General features: G+C 47.5%; 3 protein-coding genes across 6 annotated transcripts in view; 1 reads left to right on the forward strand and 2 right to left on the reverse strand.

Moving 5' to 3' along the window:
• Uros (uroporphyrinogen III synthase) overlaps window positions 1–916 on the reverse strand; it is a 22431-nt gene extending 21515 nt beyond the window's left edge. Inside the window, exon 1 of the mRNA XM_029479344.1 lies at window positions 149–916. The gene's annotated coding sequence lies outside the window, so the exon portion shown is untranslated. The remainder of the gene's footprint in view (window positions 1–148) is intronic.
• The window catches only part of Bccip (BRCA2 and CDKN1A interacting protein), an 11650-nt gene extending 255 nt beyond the window's left edge, over window positions 1–11395 (forward strand). Inside the window, exons 2-7 of one of the 2 annotated variants that reach the window (XM_021166206.2) lie at window positions 4286–4360; window positions 4985–5065; window positions 6927–7016; window positions 7844–8031; window positions 9344–9518; window positions 10957–11395. In XM_021166206.2, the coding sequence (XP_021021865.1) occupies window positions 4286–4360; window positions 4985–5065; window positions 6927–7016; window positions 7844–8031; window positions 9344–9518; window positions 10957–11127 (780 nt within the window). In that variant the 3' untranslated portion in view covers window positions 11128–11395. The remainder of the gene's footprint in view (window positions 1–4285; window positions 4361–4984; window positions 5066–6926; window positions 7017–7843; window positions 8032–9343; window positions 9519–10956) is intronic. The other variant, XM_029479343.1, reaches the window with a different exon arrangement.
• The window catches only part of Dhx32 (DEAH-box helicase 32 (putative)), a 60845-nt gene continuing 57665 nt past the window's right edge, over window positions 11192–14371 (reverse strand). For all 3 annotated transcript variants that reach the window (XM_021166201.2, XM_021166200.1, XM_029479342.1), the window contains exons 10-12: window positions 13401–13588; window positions 12399–12580; window positions 11192–11645 (exon numbers count right to left, since the gene is read on the reverse strand). In XM_021166201.2, the coding sequence (XP_021021860.1) occupies window positions 11477–11645; window positions 12399–12580; window positions 13401–13588 (539 nt within the window). In that variant the 3' untranslated portion in view covers window positions 11192–11476. The remainder of the gene's footprint in view (window positions 11646–12398; window positions 12581–13400; window positions 13589–14371) is intronic.

A 14371-nucleotide genomic window follows, 5' to 3' on the forward strand; every position in this document is an offset into this window, starting at 1 on the left:
GGGAGATGTGGGGAGTTGTGATTTCCCTCCGCTATATAGGACACATCCTTACCCAGGTTCCCACTGCGGGCTTTCCTACACATTACCCCCTGTAGCCCTTCCCTGATGAGTTATTTCCATCCCAGAAGCCCGCCAGCCGCACACGTACCTTCAGAGAACTGCAAATTTTGGTCTCTCCTCTTCCCTTCAGCAGCTCTCCACCTTCTACACAGCCAGGCTCACGCTGGCCCTCGGAAGTTGATTATAAAGGCAACCTGCTTTGTCCGATTGCACCGTTTTCAAATGCTCTTTATCCTGCAGCTTTCCCTTTAATATACATCTCAGCTAGACCGTATTTACTGCCAATCTGGGACAGCCAACCTGGTCAGACTGGTTTTATCGCCTCACAGAACTGATGGCCTTTCTTCAGATTTGTTTGTTTGTTTTTGTTTTTCCAGACAGGGTTTCTCTGTGTCGCCCTGAGCTATCCCGGGACTCGCTCTGTTGACCAGGCTGGCCTCGAACTCAGAGATCTGTCTGCTTCTGCCTCCTGAGTCCTGGGATTGCTCAGACTTCTTATTATCTAGTTCCAGGTGGTTTAAGCACCTCTTTCTTGGTGGATAGTTAGGCTTGAGTGGTTGTTCGAGATAGTTGCTGTCTTAGAATTGACCGTCCAAAGCAGGGTTTGTAATTTATTCACCATTTCTGTTACAGTTTTCCAGTTCAAACTCTAAATTTGGCCTTTGCCTTTAATTACTCCTCCTTTTGCATGCTACATCAGTCCATCAGTAAATTGTTAGCTTTCCCTTCAGTACCCAGTACACACCTTATCATTGATCCTGCAGCTATTCTAGTCTATACCTCCATCATCTCCTGCCTGCTTACTATAAATCTCTCCTCCTCTTCATCCTCCTCCTGCTCTTCCTCTTCCTCCTGTTACTCCTCCTGCTGCTGCTCCTCCTCCTGCTCCTCCTGCTCCTCCTCCTCCTCCTGCTGCTCCTCCTGCTCCTCCTCCTGCTGCTCCTCCTCCTGCTGCTGCTCCTCCTGCTCCTCCTCCTCCTCCTGCTCCTGCTGCTCCTCCTTCTCCTCCTCCTGCTGCTCCTGCTGCTCCTCCTTCTCCTCCTGCTGCTCCTCCTCCTGCTGCTGCTCCTCCTGCTCCTCCTCCTGCTCCTCCTCCTCCTGCTGCTGCTCCTCCTGCTCCTCCTTCTCCTGCTCCTCCTCCTCCTCCTGCTCCTCCTCCTCCTCTTCTTCACATTCAAAAGATGAAATTAAGGCTGGGATAACCACAGAGAAATCATATGTAACTTTAGTTTCTAGTTTTTTGCAGTGCTGAGAATCAAGCCCAGGATGCTGTGCTTGCTTGTTTGTTTGTTTTCAGTATAGAATAGAATTTATTCAGGGCATGGGGAGGAGAGGCAAGACAGTAGTAGAGGCAGAGAGAGGGAGAGAGTAGAGAAGTAGAGGCCAGCCATGAACATGTGGTGAGAGGGGGAAGGGAATGAGGAAGGGAGAGGGGAAGGGAAGAGCTCAAGAGGGCAAGAGAGAAACAAGAGAACAAAAGAGTTCCCAACTTGTGTTTTTTTTTTTATTCCTAAAGATTTATTTATTTTATGTATGTGAGTACACTGTAGCTGTCTTCAGACCCACCAGAAGGGGGCATCAGATCCCATTACAGGTGGTTGTGAGGCACCATGAGGTGGCTGGGAATTGAACTCAGGACCTCTGGAAGAGCAGTCAGTGCTCTTAACCACTGAGCCACCTCTTCAGCCCTGTCAGTGTAGCTTTTACCCTTCACATATGCCTTTAAGTTTTGTGTGTATGTGTGTTGGCTTGTATGTACACGTGCTATTTGTATTCCATGTCCACAGAGGCCATAGGAAAGCGTTGGATCCCCTGGGGCTAGAGTTCCTGATGCTTGTGAGCCTCCGTGTAGGTGCTGAGAATCAAACCTGGGTCCTCGGGAGAGCAGCCAGTGCTCTTAACTGCTGGGTAGAGGAAACTCTTAGAGCTCTTAGGGCATGTGTCTGGGCAGAGGAAACTCTTAGAGCTCTTAGGGCATGTGTCTGTTCTGAACTCCTCGGTGGGAATTTCACCTTTTATTTAATTGAAGTCTTTCATTCTCTGATACATTTATTCACTCACAATTCATTTCTCTGATGTAAAAACCCATGAAAGTTATTTTGGAAGGTCAACCTCAAAGCTTTTCAGAAACAGAATGGTGTATCAGGAGTAAAGGGACGCCATAGTTCAGATTCTTCAGTGCCAGCCTTAAAGGACAAAGTGGGGTAGCTGGCTTTTTCTCTTAGATTCTGTTGCAAGGTGCTTACCAAAGCTGCTAGGGGACTTGGGGACATGTGCCTTCTTCTAGTCTCTGCTCCTTGTACCAAGAAACCTCAGCACCTCTTGTTCATGTCACTTTTTGAAGAAAGCCTTTCTGGACTTTCTGGTTGCCTAGTTTAAGCTGTAACAGCACACTGTGTCTTTTTAATTGTGTGTGTGTATTTATTTGTATGCCTAGGTGCCTTGGCCACATGTGTAGATGTCAGAGGGGAGCTACAGGAACGAGTTGGTTCTGTCACTCTGCCATGTGGGTCATAAGAAAGGAACAGTTCCTCTCCCCCACCCCCTGCGCATGCTGCCTAAGTAACTGTCAGTGTCAGGCTTCATAAGGGGTGAACCTAAAGCCAGGCCAGTCCTGCAGGGCTGCAGTGCTAACTCAGACGTTGGGGGGAGGGCTGCGAGAACATCTCAGTTGTGAGGTCATCCGGTTCTTCCCAGGGAGGCTCTTTCTCAAAGAAAAAGCAGTATACAAAGGTAAATACTGCCACGCTTGCCACTTGGACAGAGTGCAAAAGCCATTCATACCATTTCCTCATGTGATGCAAAAGCCTGAAGGACCAAAATGCAGCGGCCTGGTGTAAATGCAAACACAGTCTCATCAATTAAAACTGCCAGGCAGCCTCCAAAGAGAAATAACTATTCACCTGGCTCCACAAGGCAAAGCCTAGAGAACAAGGTCGCTTCAAGTCCCCAGAGTTGCCTGGGGTTTAATTTACCTATCCCTGTGAGGCTCGGCTTTATTTACTTAGCAGTTACTTACTAAGTAACAGCAGGTATCAAGAGGAGATGGCAAGGCGTGCCTGGTAGGACTAGCCTGCAGTCCCAACACTTAGGAGGCTGAGGCAGGGAGGGGCATGGGGAGTTTAAGGCCAATCAAGTGATATAGCATGATCATGTCATAGATAGATAGATAGACAGACAGACATAGAATGATCATGTCATACAGAAAGGAAGGAAGAAAAAGAGAGAGAAAGAAAGAAACAAAGAAAGAAAAGAAGAGAGAAAGAAAGAGAAAGCAAGGTGAGCAAAGCAGATGTGAGGATTCTGTTTTTGTGGCACAGCCACGGGAAATAAGTCTAAAATTGCAACTGTAATTTATGTCACCAGGAGATGGTGGTGCCTTTAATCCCAGCACTCAGAGGGAAGAGGCAGGCAGATGGATCTCTGAGAGTTGAAGATCAACCTGGTCTACAGAGCTAGTTCCAGGACAGCCAGGGCTACACCAAGAAACCCTGTCCTAGGGCTAGAAAGATGGCTCAGCGGTTAAGAGCACTGGCTGTTCTTTCAGAGGTCCTGAGTTCAATTCCCAGCAACCTCATGGTGGCTCACAACCATCTGTACTGGGGTCTGTGATGCCCTCTTCTGGTGCATCTGAAGACAGCTACAGTGTACCCATATACATATATAATAAATAAATATTTAAAAAAGAAAGAAAGATACCCTGTCCTGAAAAACAAAACAAAACAAAAAGTTGTTAACTGTATGTGCCATTAAAAAGGCTGAGGTAGGCAGGAGAGAGGATGCAGCAGGTAAAGGCACTTCCTGCCACGCCCACGCCTGCCCACCTGAGTTCAGTTCCCTGCACTGAGATGATGGGGAGAGAGGACTGACTCTGTAAATTACCTTCTGACTCCCATACACGTATTGTGACATATGAACACATGTGTGACCCCCACTTTCTTCCCTTTTATGAAACGTCTTGCCGTGTAGCCCAGGCTGGTCTCAAATTATTGATCTTCGTCTGTCTCCCAAGTTGCCGGTTTACACCACCACATTAGACTACATTTGTTGTTTTTCTCAATTCCAATCCCCTGAGACGTGTTCTGCAGATAACTTAGAGAGGAACAGACCTGAAAGGATGGGACCAAGGAAAGGATGGGGCAAAAGAGAAATGCACAGAATGGAAATCCTGCCTGCGCCGCCTGTAAATCTGCCTGTGCTGACCTGTTTTGCATATTATTTACAGGAAGTGAATATTGAGTTTGAAGCTTATTCCATCTCAGATAACGATTATGGCGGAATTAAGAAATTACTGCAACAGGTATGGTCTTTCCAGAAGTTCCCTGTCTGTCTTCTGCACCTTGCTGGAGGGATCTCTCCTTTCCCAGGGTGAATGGCTGCTTGTGCCTTTCCTCCTTGTCCCTCTCCTGGTTGCAGTGTTGAAGTTTGCTGTGCCCTGGAGTGTTTTCCTTTACATGTGGACACCGCTGAGTTCTGATCTTTCTTATAATTCACATCCAAACATGGTGGGGTCAGAAACAAAAATAATTTTGTAAGGGAGGAAGAGTTTGGCTTACAGTTCAGAGGGGATGCAGTGCACTGCAGCATGGAGGGCAGGGAGGGCCTCACCCAGCATCAGCAGCTCGGAAGCCGAGTGTTGGTCCTTAGGTAATAGCCACAGACCCGCACCTGCTGTACTGTGACTTTACTTCAAACAACATGGCCTGTGTTTCTCTTCTTCCCATGCCTGATTGCTAAATACCACGGGCTCTGTCTTCTCTGAAGTTTATCTGACTCTGGCTGTTTGTTTTCCTCCTTGGGTTACTTTACAGCCAGCTGGGTCAGCTCACTACATTTCATTGTTCTTGTTTAAATAATGGAATTGCGGTGTTATTAGAAATTGCGTTTTGATCTTAATGTAAAATATTTCTCTTTCTCCTTTCAGCTTTTTCTAAAAGCCGCCGTGAACACTGCCGAGCTGACGAATCTCCTGATTCAGCAGAACCACATCGGGAGTGTGATTAAGGTCACTGGGGAGAGGGACACTGTGGGTGCTTTGTCCTCTTTATCTCCTGCTGAAAGGAAGTACTGTTGAGGACTGCCCAGAGGTTGCTGCAGTGGTCCAGAGATACTATGTGCAGGAATTCAGGCATCATATGTGCGCCCACGAGTGGCCGAGGTTGACTCACAAGTTTGCTAGAGTGCTGAAGTTAGCAGGCATAGATGGTAGGTTGAGAGGGTGGATGAATTACAGGGTGTGCACATTTAGCGTCTGGTGTGCTGAGCTGTGTGTGCAAGATGCTGAGCAGCAGCTGGAGCTCTGAGTTTTCTGCAGATGTCAGTCACTGATATCAGGTGTGATGCCCTGGTCATGCCAGCCATGCATGCTTCTCTGAGCAAAATGAGTGGCAGAGACACCAGAGGAGCTGATATGAATGGCTGCAGTGAGAGGGGAAAAATGGTATGAGTTCATAAAAGCAGGGAAGGGCTACTTAAGGAAGCACTTGCCCAGTAGAGTTAAAGAAAATGAGGACCCAGCACGGACTCAGCTCTGCCACCTGTCCCCTGGGGCCCTTCTGGTTTCCTGTTGTTGTTAACAGTCCCACAGCTTAGAATTGCAACAGGCATCTGTTTGGTTTGTGGACCTGCCATTTGGACAGAGATCAGATTCACCTCAATTCCTGCTTTGTTCTGTGAGCCAAGAAAGCTTGGCGTGGGGCATTATTACATGGGTCTCGGTTGGGACTGTTGCTGGGTCAGCTGAAGTATGGAGAAGCTCAGAAAGAGATGGTGGAGGACCAGGGCTGGTTCGGGAGCTTTTCATTTTCATCTAGTTTTGTTGAACTTAAGACATCTTTGCCAACTGGGCAGTGGTGGCTCATTCCATTAATCCTAGCACTTGGGGACAGAGGCAGGTGGAGCTCTGAGTTTGAAGCCAACCTGGTCTACAGAGCTAGTTCCAGGACAGCCAGGGCTACAAGAAACCCTATCTCAAAGAAACAAGCAAGCAAGCAAGCAAGCAAGCAAGCAAGCAAACAAACAAAGCCAACATTTTTGCCAAAGGCTGTAGATGAGCACTAAGAGCCCGTGGTGCTGAAGGCAGCTATAACAGGTACAAGGGTGTACTGGACATCATAGACCCCGCTGGGGTAGAAGTCAGGTTCATCTCACCTTGCTCATTCAACGTGGAGGCCTTGAGAACTTAGTGTGCCAGGCTGAGGGCTTGAGTGCAGTGAGAAGGGAGTTTATTGTATGGACAAGCAAACAGGCAGTATGTGGACGGATTTAATAAACCCTGGCTAGGGCTTAGTCTCCTAGTGGAGGGGCAATCAGAATAGAGCTAGGGAGTTTAAGTTGGTTCATCGTTTCCATTCCTTGCTGTTTGCTTTCCCCCTTTGCCCATGTGGCATGTATGTTTCCCACATAAACCCGGGTCTCACATGTAGCCGTGGCTGGCCTGGGCTTCATAGAGATCCACCTGCCTGAGATTAAAAGCAAGGAGCACCACACCCAGCTGTACACGATTCTTCTTTTCTTTTTGGTTTTTCAAGTCAAGGTTTCTCTATGTGGTTCTGGCTGTTGCTATACATGATTAACAGGCCTGGTCTATACAGGGAGTTCCAGGTCAGCCAGAACTACACAGTGAGGCCCTGACTCAAAAACGAAACCCAAAGAATCTTGTGTAAAGAAACACAGAGCAGGATGGAGCCATTCAGGATGTAAGGGGGAGCAGACGGGTCTGGAGGGAAAGGGTTCTGAACGTTGCCACACTGCACGCAGGATGCGACGGCAGAAAGACAAGCTTGGGCTTTGCAAAGTGGAAAGTTGGTGTTGTACTTCTTTCCAGCCGAATAACGTAAAGGTGAAGTATTTTCCTTTTAAAACAGCAAACAGATGTTTCAGAAGACAGTGGTGATGAAGTGGATGAAGATGAGATCTTTGGCTTCATAAGCCTTTTAAATTTGACTGAAAGAAAGGTTAGTTTCACTGAGCGGCATTTGAAGCCTGGGATCTGCGGTGAGGACGGAGTCTTCTGTGTCAGACTGTGATACTGTCAGGGCAAGTGCTCCTTCCTGCTCTGTTCTTCTCAGTGCGGAGCAGTCTTGTTTGGAGTGATCTGTACCAGCTTAAAGCTGTTTACTCCAGGTGGCATGGTCACTAACATTGTAGTGTCTGGTGTTGGGACAATGGTACCGATGTCGGATCTGTTTGTGGGATCCTGCAGCCGGTCTCTGCTCTCAGTACAGTGTGCATACAGAGGGAGGGTTTATTCAGCAGCTTCCAAAGTTGAGAGCCGGCCCTTAACATGGGTTTTGTTATCTCTCTCTTTTTTTTTTTAAGATTTATTTATTTTTATTATATGTAAGTACACTGCAGCTGTCTTCAGACACTCCACAAGAGGGCGCCAGATCTCCTTACGGATAGTTGTGAGCCACCATGTGGCTGCTGGGATTTGAACCTCGGACCTTTGGAAGAGCAGTCGGGTGCTCTTACCCACTGAGCCATCTCACCAGCCCCTTGTTATCTCTCTTTATTGACTCAGAAATGAATTCTGATAAATCTATGCCAGCTGCTTATTCTCTGAGAAGAAGGTGCAGGCCACAGGCCACCTTCAGTTTTTAAAGGAACATTCCAGTTAATTCCAGCTGGTTTTGTGAGGTGTAATAAGATTGCTGTAACAGGGTGTGAGTGTAAATTGTAAACTTGCCTTACCACCAATCATGGGGTGGTAATTAGGTGTAGTTACTTCTGGAGGAAACCCCTACTCTCGAGGCAGAGAGCAAACCTTCTCTTTACTTTCCAGGGGACTCAGTGTGCTGAACAAATTAAAGAGTTGGTTCTAAGCTTCTGTGAGAAGACCTGTGAGCAGAGCATGGTTGAACAGCTGGACAAGCTTTTGAATGACACCAGCAAGCCCGTGGGCCTTCTGCTAAGTGAAAGATTCATTAACGTCCCTCCACAGATTGCCCTGCCCATGCACCAGCAGCTTCAGTAAGCAGCTCTGGGAAGTGCCTTCAGCCGGTCGCTTTTTACAAACCAAGTAGATTCAGAGATGGATCTGTGGAACAGGTGTAGGTTGCCTGGGCTGCAGCGGCTGGGGGTGGGGGTGGGGTGGGGGGATAGTGCATGGAGGCTGCTCATTTCCAGCCCCTTGAGCAGTTTTGATTATTAGTGGCAGAAATTTTAATATTTTCAAAGTTTCAGGTGTTACAGAAGCTGATGAATTTTCAACACTTTTTACATTTGACTGACAGTTTCCACATTCACAGATGCCTGTAATTTGAACAAAATGTTGAACAAATACTAAAAACTAGAGTCAGACTCTTACACCCAATCCTTAATACTGCCCTACTTCTTGGCCTCCTGATGTTGTTTAAATGCAGGAGTTTGAAGTTAGAAAAACACTTAAACACAGAACTACACAGTTTAGAGAATGAAGTGAGGGAAGGAGCCTTGATGCACAGGGTTAGAGTGTAGACAGGCGTCCTAGCTGCCTCCCTCACTGGCCCCTGCTCCTCCCTGCCTCCCTGGCTGCAGCTCACACTGCCCTGTGCTCTCCATGGTTTGTCCGTGTCTTCCTCTAAGCCCCGGCTCCTGCTTATTGAGTCTCACAGGATCCAACGACTTTCTGCTGATTTTGTGTGGCGCCAAAGTGGATTGTTCTGAATTTATTAGTTTTGTTTAGAGGCAGCTTATTAATTTTGGAAGGAAAGGAAATTCACTGCCATTCTGTTTATTATCTTGGAATTAAGGTTATCTACATCTGTGAAGTTTCTGCAGTGCCACTACACTAGTGACAGGACTTGTGTAGTCACACGTTCTAGTGCCATGCGCTGTGCCTGTGTGCCTCTGAATTTGCAGTTAAACATTGTGCAGGTTTGGGCTGGAGAGATGGCCAAGTGGTTAGGAGCACTGACTGCTCTTCCAGAGGTCCTGAGTTCAGTTCCCAGTGACCACATGGTGGCTCACAACTATCTGTAATGGGATCAGATGCCCTCTTGTATCTGAGGACAGCAACAGTGTGCTAACAACAACAAAAAACGTGTAGGTTCTTACTTTTAAAATTTGCACAAAACAGTGATTTTGAGTGCATCTGAGATCATTTGTTAGTGGGTAAGAGTCTTTCTGAACTTAGATTCTTCACCGTTTATAGCAAAACCCAGGCTTATCACATTCTTGGATATAGCCAGTAGCATGAGTCAGCCCAGCCAGTGTGCAGCAGAGTCTAGACGGTTCTGCATTGGGTTTCTCTGGGTCCAGATAGCTGTAGCCCCGTGATGACCTGTGTGTGTCTGTCTTGTAGGAAAGAACTGTCTGAGGCGCGAAGAACCAACAAGCCGTGTGGGAAATGCTGTTTCTACCTGCTCATTAGTAAGACATTTATGGAAGCAGGAAAGTCCAGCTCCAGAAAGAGGCAGGGCGGCCTTCAGCAGGGGGCGCTGATGTTTGCAAATGCAGAGGAAGAGTTCTTCTATGAGGTAAGGATGCCCTGCTTCAACTCTGTTAGCTCTAGTAGCTGTTCTTGAAAATAAGACATGCTTAGGCTGGGCCATTGCTGTGCACACCTCTAAGTGCAGCACTATGGGGAACAGAGGCGGGGGGTCTCCGAGTTGAAGCCAGCCTGGTCTACCTAGTGAATTTCAGGACAGCCAGGGCTACACAGAGAAACCCTGTCTCTAGAAATTAAAGAAACAAAACCAAAATCTTACCCTCTTGAGTCCTCTAGCCCACCTAGTCTGTGGTCTCTGGCTGCTTGCTAACACTGTCCAGTACGGATAGGTGGTGGGGTGAGGTGAGGTGGGCACTGCCTGGGACCAGTTAGGCACTTAGAGCATGCTTACAGCGTGATAGTCAAGCCACATTGGCATGTTTCAGTTCTAGGACGATTCCCATTTGCAGATCTGAGGGACAGTCGTCATAGCTGCCCTGTGCCCTGAGGTCTGAGTGTCACCCACTGGTGGATCTCTAGCACTTTCTGTATTGTGACGCTGGGCACCCAAATCCTAGACAGTATTCCTATATCCTTTCTCCATTGCCCTCTTCAAAAATCTTAGGGCTCATATTTTTCTGAATTGGATAATTTTAAAGAATGCATATACTTGTGTGATGGGATCATCTCGTAGAGGTGGGGGTCTCTGTGCAGGCGGGCCTCTGTTAGCCCCAGGCGGGCCTCTGTTAGCTCCAGTGGTGTAGGGTATCCCTGTATCCAGTTGTGTATATGGACTCTTGGATGAGACCTGTGGTGAGACTGGCAAAGCTGGGGTATTCACCCTTTGCACAGCAGTAGAGATTCAGCTCGGCCTTTGTTGTACAAGAAGTAAATAGCAAACATGGGGTGTGCAAGTACGAGGACCTGGGACGTGGGACACGGTGGCACTTGCCTGTAACCCCAGCAGAGACACAGGGGAATCCCGAGAGCTCGCTGGTCAGCTTCCAGTTCAGTGGTGAATGCTGTACAAATGGAGACCATTTCAAAGAGGCCTGTGTAGGATTTCAAGATAGTCTAGCTATGCAAACACCACGTGGATACAGCGAAGTGTCCCAAGCTAAGGAAGCTGCCAGGCATATGAGGATCAGCATTTGAGGACAGTTCTCCTTAGTCCCATCTATTTGTCATAATATTACCTTAACAGTTGAGTGAGACCATGAAAGTAACTTTGGAATTAGAAACAATGTCACCTCTGTCACTTGGCTGCTGGTTCTGGCCTTGAAATGTTACTGCTTCCTTCATTTCTGGTCCCCTGTGAGTTGAAATGTGTTTGGTGTTTCATCAAGTCTCCCTGAAGTGTGCGTCTGAATTTACTTTATTCTGAGTGTTCCTTCCCTCCGCTGTTAGACGCAGTGTTCTTTATTTGGGTCAGTGAGCTCTGCCTCTGAGTTGTCCACATTTTCCTTCCTGTCTCCTTCTTGCTGCAGAAGGCAGTCTTGAAGTTCAGCTACTCGGTGCAGGGGGAGAGCGACACTCGTCTGGGAGGCAGATGGTCCTTCGATGATGTTCCGATGACGCCTTTGCGGACTGTGATGTTAATCCCAGACGACAGGATGAATGAGATCATGGAAACCCTGAAAGACCATCTCTCCATCTAGTCCATTTCCCCCAGACAGTGACAGGCTTGTTTATGTGTAATTACCAAGAAACCCATTGAAGAGATACTGAAAAACTCATTATTTTATTCAGATTCAAGTCCTCTACAAAAAGTAGGGTTCTGTTCCATGTGTCTGTGACACATTTACAAAATGATTTTTTTCTTTATTTTGGTCAAATTATGAATGATTGGTTAAAAACTTCCAATAAGAAAAGCATGGAATAGTAATTTTAAGAACTTAATAAAACTATTTTTTTATTTTAAAATCATACTTGAAGTGTTCATGTCCAGGGCTGCCCTGGCTTCGGCAGCTCCTGTTGCAGCGTCCGTGTTGCACTGTGTTGGAGACGTCACTGGATCGTACACCTCTGCTCAGTAGCATCTGGGCACTTGTCACACACTTCCTGGTCCTTGTTCACAGTTTCAGTGGGTAGGTGGCCTGCAGCTTGCTGTAGGATGTCCTTGCTTTCACTAGGAGGCAGGTTACTGAAATAGTACTGTGGTACCAGCTGCATAAATCTGTTCATTTAAAACAAACAGAACTATGAACGCTGGGGAGTGACAGGCAGATGTGGGGGTACGGGTCCCCTCCAGCCCTGGGGAGCATGTGCAAACTTGGTATTTCATTGGAAGACTCGGTACCTTGTGTTGCTTCTGTAGGTAACACAGGCTCTGGTGGTACTGCACTGAGACTCCCTGCACTTGCAAATGCTACTCCTCTGGTACAAATCCACACAGTGGAAGTGCAGCACACCCTCATCAGAGTGGATACTTGGTAGGCAACAAGGGGAGTCTTTGCCACTTAAGTTCACCTAGCTCTACTCTGAGTCCACCTGTGTAAGCTGCGACCTTGAACATCATGCGGTGCCTTTAGGCTGAGTCTGGAGTCAGCTGAGTCCCCATCCCCAGTGTTGCTCTTCCTGTCCTTTCACCACTTAGCAGCTAGGGATCTTTATAGGATAGAGAGCCTTCTTCTTGCCTAAACTTAATTGCTGTGCATTGCACTAGGGGTAAAAAGCTGTATACCTTCTGGAACTACCTGTCTCTTCAACCTCACTTTCCCTCCTCCTCTGCATCACCCCATCTCCCACCTGCAGCTCCAGCCAGTGGCTATCTGTTGCTAAAAGCTGGCTAAGCCTATTCCTCTACACAGCCAGTGCCCTGGTGCCTTCTCTCTCGCAGTCTCATAAGTGAGAATGAAACAATCCGTGTGTGGCTTATTCCTACAGGTGTGAATTAAAAAGGAAGCCCTTCTGTCTCCATTGGACTTACAGCTCAGGGGAGACTGCAGAGGCGACCCTGATGTAGTTGTTCTCAGATATGCTGAACTGATGGAAGAGGACCCACTCGGGCATCTTCTTGGTGATGGAGTAGCTTGATAAGGGATGCAGCTGAGCAACCTGCTTATGTGTAAGCATCAAGTAGTTACCTGACCCGTCAACATCCCGAGCAATCTAAAAGGCAGGTTCAAAGAAAGAGAATTGATACACAACATGTTAGTTAAAAAAAAAAAATCCGAAGATTTTTATATAGAATAGCTAAAATAAAATTTGTCACAGATTTCGTATTTTCAAACAGTAGAAAATAAGGCACAGTGACTTTGTCTTTAAACCTGAGCCGGGGGCTGGTGAGATGGCTCAGTGAGTAAGAGCACCCGACTGCTCTTACGAAGGTCCAGAGTTCAAATCCCAGCAACCACATGGTGGCTCAAACCTGAGCCGGTGACAGTGTCAGCTGCAGCACTTTGGGGCTGCTGTAAAGTTAGCGTTGAGGTCATGAAATAAACCCCAGCATGCTTGCTCTGCCATGCTGTCCATGTGCTCCAGGCTACCTATGCCTGGTCGTCAGCTCAGCTCATACTCTGCCCTCTTACGTAGATACCTGCTTTCCCTCACAGATGAAGAAATCTATTCTGCAAAGTCATTAAGACTGGTACAGTGTTGCGCACTCTGATGTGAAGCACATATCTACTTCTATCATTGGCACTAATGAGGCTCCTCACGGGGACGAAAGGAACAGCTGAGGCAGTAGTACATTGGCTTGCTGTGCTCTCAGATCACTAGTAAACAGAAAAGAGGAGCTGTGGTGTGTCAAGTTAATATAAAGGATTCTGGCTTGAGAAGACGTGTACTTAAATACCAAACCTCAAGTAACATCTTCTTAGTGTTCCTTAAAAAGTTTAAGGTCAATAAAACTATCACCATGAGAGAGTGCTGGCTGAGTTTCCCAGGCATGTGGGGCTCACGCTTGCCAGGACAGCTCTGCCCTGCTTACCTGCATGAAGTACCCAGAGAGCAGTGCTTTCTTGATATTCAGACCGTTTTCCTTGGAGCCAAAGGCAGGCTCTGCATAGGGAAGCTCGATCCGCTTGATAATTTCTAAGAGTTCTGCTCGGATAACGTCTGCCATCCTGAGAGCAGAGCAGCTGAGGAAGCAATCGTGACACCACATCTCCACACAGTCTAGAGGGAGAACAAAGGCCACTCAGATGGTGTGTTAGACTTCTCTAAGCCCTATGGAAGGCCATGGGAGTGAGTGGTAGGAAGGTGGCTAGGATTAGGTTCACTGGGGGCTGTGGGATCCGCCATACCCATAGCTGCTGCTGAGGGTATGTGAGCTCACCGTACTAGACAGTGTGTCAGTGTGAGAAGCACATTGCTGTCACCTGTGCCTGTGGAGACACCGGAGACTGCATCAGCATCCGCATTTCCTTCTCTGAACAGCAAGGATATATAGAGCTAGAGATCCAGAGCTGAAGGGGAGCTGTTAGCATCTATTCCTCGGATCATCCCATACTTCATTTAGTAAGGACCTGCCAGGCTGACCTGGGAGTTCATTATGTCAAACACTGGCTCCTTGCCTACCCTAGGTGCAACTTTGTTTTAAATTCAAATGTGCTAGTCTGATTCAGTTTGAAGGTACTTTCTTGGCACCTGTAACTGTGTCTTGACTGAAGAATGTGGATAGCCTTGGCCCAGTGGACATCAGACCCTCATCTATCCTGTCCTGTCCACGTGTTCCACTCAGAGTAGCAGAAGTCCACACTTGGTCTGATGCCATCAACCCAGCCTGCCGCTCAAAAGCTGATCGATCGCCTTTCCCTCCAGTCCACGTGGAAACACTGAGTCCCTGCTCTTGACATGAGCCTACTGCCTTGCAGTCTGATCTCAGTTTTTCTACATCATTGCAAACGTCATTCACACCTCATCTTCTGGAGCACAGGAAGTGAGGCTGCTCTGGGGGAA

Source organism: Mus caroli, chromosome 7 (genome assembly GCF_900094665.2).
Source record: "Mus caroli chromosome 7, CAROLI_EIJ_v1.1, whole genome shotgun sequence".
Taxonomy (NCBI): domain Eukaryota; kingdom Metazoa; phylum Chordata; class Mammalia; order Rodentia; family Muridae; genus Mus; species Mus caroli.